The sequence below is a fragment of the Otolemur garnettii genome, unplaced genomic scaffold, assembly GCF_000181295.1.
Source record: "Otolemur garnettii isolate 467f Iridium unplaced genomic scaffold, OtoGar3 scaffold00008, whole genome shotgun sequence".
Taxonomy (NCBI): domain Eukaryota; kingdom Metazoa; phylum Chordata; class Mammalia; order Primates; family Galagidae; genus Otolemur; species Otolemur garnettii.
The window spans coordinates 15,895,960-15,903,374 of NW_003852403.1; the positions used below are offsets into that span (position 1 = coordinate 15,895,960).

Here is a 7,415-nt window from a genome sequence, read left to right on the forward strand (position 1 = left end):
ACAACAATGACAACTACAACCAAAAAATAGCCAGGCATTGTGGCGGGCACCTGTAGTCTCAGTTACTTGGGAGGCTAAAGCAAGAGAATCACTTAAAGCCCAAGAGTTTGAGGTTGCTGTGAGCTGTGACACCACAAATGAGACTATGTCTCAAAAAAATAAATAAATAAAGTATATGGGAGCGTATGCAAACACTATGCCATTGTTTAGAAGGGACTTGAGCATCCACAAATTTTGGTATCCATGGAGGATGGGGGCAGGAGGTGTCCTGGAACCAAGCCCTTATGGTTGTCCCTCAAGGAAAAACTAAATGTTTAGGAGCTTGGCTGGAGGGCCATGGTGCCACCTCCTTTCTCCTGCCCCTGACATGAAGGTCGTGTCCAGAGCCAGCCAGTGTCTGCTCCATGATCAACAGGCTGCTTCTCTCACTATTCCCTAGCCTGGTGTTGGGTATGACCGTGACACCCTCTGATCAAGACCAAGATAAAGGCCAAACCTCCCTGCTTCCCTGGTGGTAGACAGAAGGGAGATGTACCTGGGACAGGGGTGAAGACATGCTGACTATAGCCCAGGAGCCTCCAGGTGTCCCTGCTCAGCTCTGCCTGGCTGGGAACACATGTAAGGGGCTTTCCACCTCTGATGCCCTCCCGAGAAGCCCCAAAACAAGCTGGGACAACAGCAGGTGTTCAGAGAGTTGAACTCAGACAGTGGTGGAAGTTACTCAGGTCTTCCTGCTTCCAGTGCCTGCTCTGTGCCAGGCTCCCCAGGGCAAGGCCATTTACCCTGTAGAGCAGGGAAGCCACTGTAGTCTGTCAGGTCACACCTGTCAGCAGGGGTCAAGAGTGGCTGGAGAATTTCTTCCTATATCCAGGGGTCTGTTTATCGTTCACTGCCTGACTATGGCCAAAGTCTGTGTACCTCCCAGACAACACAGTAAGAAATCACTAGCCTAACAATCTATTCACATTTATCACAAGTAGAGTCTCAGAGTTAACAGTCTGGCTGTAGCACAGGAGATTAAACTTGCTCATTGTGGCTCAGAGAAATTTCTCTTCTCTTCTTGATGAAGGAAAAATGGAATTGGGAAAACACCTCCTCCTGGAAGGTGGCCCTGATTTCTTCCCACCTTTTTCTCTGCTTTATACCACTCCCTAACAGCCCAGGCCACTCCTCCTCTGTCCTTTACATTGGCCCATCTTGTTTAGTGAAATCACATTGCATTAGAGTTGGAAGGGACATAATTTTTCTTTATGTGATATTTTTCACTTGATTTTTAAAAATAAACATTTGACAGCTAGAAAAAAATATCTAGGGAAGAATAAAAATCATTCTAGTCCTATTCTTCAGAGGAAATAATAGTTAATATGTTAGTATTTCTATTTCCTCTGCATTTTCCTAGTGTATCTTTTTCATTGTATATCTTATTGTGTTTACAATTTTATATCCCATTTTGAAAGCTGTGTTTTGTTTGTTTGTTTGTTTTATTAGCCTGAGCCACTGCATGGCCATTTTGAAAGTTTTTACAATTACATATCATGGACCACACTGACCTTCAAACAGCTGAGAGTCCTCCTGGGGAGGGTCCTCTCTGGGCTGTACACCAAGCCCTCCTCCAGAGAGGAGAGCATCCCAGGGGAAGGAGTATACTTCACAGGTACATGCAGGGGCTAGGGATGACTGGACACTTTCACTCCAATCTCAGGCCTATGGCACCCCAAGCTGGAAGGACATACATGTCCCTGGAGGTTTCAAAGATTGGTGTCTTCATCTCAGCTCAGCTTGCCTCACTTGGAGGGAAGGGATGTCATGGCCCTGCTGACCTACGGGGCACTGGGAAATGACAAATCGGACCGCCTTTGTGGCAGTGCACTGGAAACCAGAGCTGCTGCCCACTTAGGGAACATTGTTTATTAAGCTATGGATGCTGCTGACCATGAGCTGGACCTGGCCTCCAGCCAGGAAAGTACTAGCCCACAAGCCCTGGAAAGCTGTAGGCTGGCCAGAACCCTACTGCTGCACAGAGACGCATCCCCAGGGGCAAACGGAATAAACACCGCTCTCCCCTCAAGGCTGCCGAAAAATGAACCAGGATCCTGGACCTGCCAGCTCAGAGGAGGGGTCTGACCAGCAGAAAAGAGAAAAGGGAGGAGCAGGAAACAGGGCTGGACTGAGAAGCCACCCTGAGCTGCCTCAGCCTTGCTGTGCACTCCGGGAAGGTTCCTTCACCTCTGTGTGCCGTGATAACATCACTAACATGATGGGAAGCTGTCTCCATCCACCCCCGGGCTCATAAGGCAGGAAGACCCCTGGAGTCCTGTGATGAGCTCCCACTGCAGGAGGCCTGGGCAGAATAGGTGTGGTCTCTGCTCCTCCCTGGGCTGAGATCCCAGCCACACACATGAAGAGCATTCCTGGGGTCAGATGGTGGTTGGCCACTTGAGAGCTCTGCACAACGCAGGGTGTGCGGTAGCAATGGCTGTCTTGGGCTCAACTTCTGGTAAGAAAGATAATTGGTAGGCCGGGTATGGTGGCTCACACCTGTATTCCTAGCACTCTGGGAGGCCGAGGAGGGTGGATTGCCTGAGCTCACAGGTTTGAGCCCAGCCTGAGCCAAGAGAGACCTCATCTCCAAAAATAGCCAGGCATTGTGGCAGGTGCCTATAGTCCCAGCTACTTGGGAGGCTGAGGCAAGAGAATCTCTTGAGCCCAAGAGTTTGAGGTTGCTGTGAGCTATAACCCCACAGCACTCTACTGAGGGTGACGAAGTGAAACTAAGAAAGAAAGAAAAAGAGAGAGAGAGAGAGAGAAAGAGAGAGAGAGAGAAAGAAAGAATGAAAGAAAAGAAAAGAAAAGAAAAGAAAAGAAAGAAAGAAAGAAAGAAAGAAAGAAAGAAAGAAAGAAAGAAAGAAAATTGGACCACAATTATCCTTGAGGCACTGTCCCAATGGCACCTGCCCAAGAGCACCAGGGACTAAGCTGTCTGGGTGGGAAGGGGCAGAGGCAGGGAGTGGACAGGGCTCCCAAAAACATGTGCTTCTTGAGCCCTCCCTACAGCAGTGAAGAGAGATGAAGACAAAGGAGGAAGATTAGGGCAGAAACAAGGAGTCCTGGAAGCCAGCTTACTCCACCCTTGACTTCCTGTGGGACCTTGAGCAAGAGGAGCCAATGAGGGCCCACTGTGCACTAGACCATGTTAGGACCTTCACACACATTCTCTCCTCAGACCTCACCCCACACTCCATGCCCTTCTAAGGACCTGAGAGGACAAGTGACCTGCCCGAGGTCACACAGCTAGTATGAGGCACACACAGCCTGCCAAGAACGAGTTAGAGACCAGGGGCCATAAGAAGCCTTTCAGCAAACCCTGACAGGAACAGGGGGCAAGATTTACCCTCTCAGCCTGTCTCTCCCACTCCTAAATCTATCACAACAGGGCTCTGCTGGAGCTCCCTCCAGAACCTACACCAAATCCTGCCATTGGGGTCCAAGCCCACTGCCTCCACTCGGTCCAAACCATTGTCCGCTCTTCCTGGCATGACCACCACAGCCTCCCAGCTGGTCTCCGCATCTGCCCTCCCCACAGCAGCTAGAGGGAACCATAAACTGAATCACTTCCCTTCCCCACATAAAACTCTCCAAAGACTCCTACCACCTTTAGAAAAATTCCAAGCTTTTAAACTGTGGCTACGACAACTATGGGACTTGCCACAGCAGCCCTTCCAACTTCACCTTCCACCCCTCAACACCCACACCTCAGCCACACGGCCTCCACACTCTGCTGAGCACCTGGCAAGCGCACCTCTCTCAGGTTCCCTCTGCCTGGACCTCACCTGGCCAGCACTGTCCGCCCCTTTCTGCCCCAGGTGCTCTCACATCACACTGGTTCATGTTCCTGCTTGCTGTCCGCTTGTTCAGAGCCCATCTCCCCCAGCAGAATGGAGGCTCCCCGGGCCTCTCTGCTCACTGCCACATCCCCAGATCACAAGATCACAGTCCAGTGCCCACACCCGGGGTGCTCAGAGCACACGTGACAAATAAACAAATTCCCAGACCCACCTGGTTCCGGAAGATCAAGGCCACCACGCCACCAATGAGCTCCATTATGAGGCAGATCCCAAGGATGTACATAAACTGGAAAACAAAATTCAGAGATTCCCCTGGAGGGGGGCAGAGGAGGTGTGGGGGGCACAGGGGATGCACCATCTGCTCCAAGGCCAACCAAAGTGAAGACAGCCTGGGGGGGGGGGGGTGGATCTAGACAGCATCATGACATCACCAGACTTGGATGGTCATACCTGGGGAAAGCCCGTCTCCGTTGCCAGAGGGCAGGAAAGGTGACTCAGCTGCCCCAGCCAGATTGTTTTTGAAATCTGTCCCAGAGTCCCCAGCAGGGTCAAGTTGGAAAAGCATCTCCTCCTCCCCCAAGGAGACCTGAGCCTCACTCAGACTGAGCCAGGGGGCCCTGGCTTGACGTGCAGCTGGGGCAGTGCTTCTGGAACCCCTCAGAAGAGCCCTTAGAATCGGCTCCCCAGGCTCCCTAGAACAGCTGAGGTAGTTCCTAAAGCTTAGAAAATACACATCTCACCTCTTCCCTTTAGTGGAAAACAGGCATTGTCCAAACTGATTTTAGCAACTTCCAGCCTCAAGCAGCACCAAGACCCAGCTTATAGGGGCTCCCAGGAGCTTTCCATATGAGGGGAGGCAATGAGGTCAAGATACACATAGCAGCACAGGGTGAATAGATCTGCCTACCCACCACCCATAGCCTTGGGAGTCATCCTCACCCCACAGTAAAGGGACGCAGGTAGAATTAACTCTTGACCCAAGCTGGGCCCACCAGATTTAGCAGGAAAGATTCCCTGGTATCCAGAGCTACAAGGACTCTGTTGGCCCAAGGCTAGCAGCAGTCACTGCCAGGGGAGCAGCTCCAGCTGGGAGGTGGCAAAAGACATCACCTAACCCTGCCTGGTGGTGCTATCTAAACCCCAGACCCAGTGTGGGCTTGCGGGTTACATGCCTCACAACCTCCTCCTCTTTTTGTCTTTGCTTGCTCTCATTTGAGTGTGGTTTCTCCTACTTGCAAATGAGGGTCCAGATGAACACAGAGTTTAGGTAAGAACAGCATTCAAATCAGCTTATATGTGCAGGGGAGCTGTTCCAAGGAAAGGACTGAAAAAACTGAGCTGCCTTCCCAAGCTGAGGCAAAGGGCCCCAGGGACCCTCCCCACCCGCCTCGGCTTACCATTTGGAGAAGGCACAGGTTGTCCCGGAGGGAAGCCAGCACCCCAATGAAGGAGACGATGAACATGACTACCCCCAGCAGGATGAGGATGATGGCAGGGGCCAGAAAGGCACTCTCGAGGGTTTTGTATTTCTGCCGCTCGACCTCTGCATAGATCCCCACAGACAGCACCAGGGCCCCAATCAGCTGCAGGAAGAAAGCAGGGGGTGAGAATGTCATTCAATTTTCCTATGAAGAGCTCCCCTGGCGGTGTGGTACCTACTGTTGGGATGGGAGGGGCGCTTACACAAGTGGCTGCATGCAAGGAACTCTGTTATAGACTGAACAGTGAATCATGTTCCCCCAAAATTCCTCTGTTGAAGTCCTAATCCTCAAAATGTGACTGTATTGGAGACAGGGCCCTAAAAGAAGTAATTGAAGCTAAAATGAGCTGGGAGGCTGAGATGGGTGGATTGCCTGAGCTTAGGAGTTTGAGACCAGCCTGAGCAAGAACAAAACCCCATCTCTAAAAAATAGCCGGGCACTATGGAAGGCGCCTTGTAGTTCCAGCTACTTGGGAGGCTGAGGCAAGAGTTCGAGGAGGCTGTGATCTATGATGCCATAGCACTCTACTGAGGGTGACCACGACTTGGTCTCAAAAAAAAAAAAAAAATTTAAAAAAAAGAATAAAGCTAAAATGAGGTCATTAAGACAGGTGTCCCTAATCTAATAGGACTGATGTCCTTATGCGGAAGAGGAAGAGATTACAACACAGACGCACACAGAGGGAAGGCCCAGTGAACACACAGGGACACAGCAGCCATCCACAGCCAGGGAGAGGCCTCGGGAGACAGTAACCCTGGGCGGCACCTGGGGCTCAAGGAATAGGACACTGGCCCCATATACCGGAGGTGGTGGGTTCAAACCCGGCCCTGGCCAAAAACTGCGCGGAAAAAAAAAAGACAGTTGCCCTGCCAAAACCTTGATCTTAAACTTCTAACCTCCAGAACTGTGTGTGAGAAAATAAATGTCTGTTGTTTGGGCCGGTCTGTGGAACTTAATGTTACAGCATCCCAGGCAGACTAACAGGAACCCTATCTGGAGATACCCCGTTAGAGGAGAGTGCTGGTGGGTAAGGAGAAATGCCAGTGGCTGGGGGTCAGAGGACACAAATTCAAGTCTCGGTTCTCCCGTTGCTAAGCCTGGGCTTTGAACAGGCCACACGAGTCCATGGTCTCTCTAGAAAAATAGGTAAGAAAACATTCACCTCTGCCCTGCTTACCCGGGGCCTTTAGCAAGATAGAGCAGGTGGAAACACTACAAACCCCAAAGCATGGGGCGGCTGTGGTGTGTATTAAACAAGCAGGCCACACAGAGGAAATTCTGCAGCCACTCAGGGGGATGAACATTTCAAAGTACCACAGACAAGGAATTTACTTTCAGGATGACCATGGGGAAGGCCAACGGTTGGAGCAGAAAGAATTTTGAGGGTTTTTTTTTTTTTTTTTCAAGGCAAGAGTCTCACTCTGTTGCCCTCACCCTCAACTCTGCAGCATCATCATAGCTCACAGCAACTTCAAACTCTTGGGCGCAAGCAATCCTCTTGCCTCAGCCTCCTGAGTAGCTGGGACTATAGGCATCCACCACAAAGTCCAGATAGTTTTTCGATGGTCTCTTCTTGAGCTCAAGCAATCCACCTGCCTCAGTTTCCTAGAGTGCTAGGATTATAGGCATGAGCCACTGCACCCAGCCTGAGGGGAAATTTAAGTAGATTCCTTCTTTGTCAACTTCCTAATAGTGGATACACTATAAACACTGTGTCACAGGACACACTGTAACTTCCCAGCAGTCACTTCCAGGCCAGGGTAACCTCCCAGGCTCCTTACAGCAGTCAATCCACCAAGTGTGTTCACCCCAGGGCCTTTGCACGGGTGGTCCCTCCTGCCTGAAACACTCTTCCTCTTCCTGACATTCAAGTGGCTCATTGACCTGCCTCCTTTGCTCAATTGTCACCTGCTCAGTGAGGCTTGTCAGGGCCACTTATTTACAAGTGGAAAGTCCCTCTCTCTAAAAATACTGATTCCCTTTCCTTGTTTTCTTTCTTTTTTTTTTTTTTTAGAGACAGAGTCTCATTTTGTCGCCCTTGGTAGAGTGCCGTAGCATCACAGCTCACAGCAACCTCCAGCTCTTGGGC

The 7,415-nt window shown here is 50.7% G+C and overlaps 1 protein-coding gene across 1 annotated transcript in view; it reads right to left on the minus strand.

The window, feature by feature from the left end:
* The window catches only part of TSPAN15 (tetraspanin 15), a 46,599-nt gene that overhangs the window by 13,662 nt on the left and 25,522 nt on the right, over nt 1-7,415 (minus strand). The window contains exons 2-3 of the mRNA XM_003783605.3: nt 5,243-5,428; nt 4,057-4,131 (exon numbers count right to left, since the gene is read on the minus strand). Coding sequence (XP_003783653.1) covers nt 4,057-4,131; nt 5,243-5,428 — 261 coding nt within the window. The remainder of the gene's footprint in view (nt 1-4,056; nt 4,132-5,242; nt 5,429-7,415) is intronic.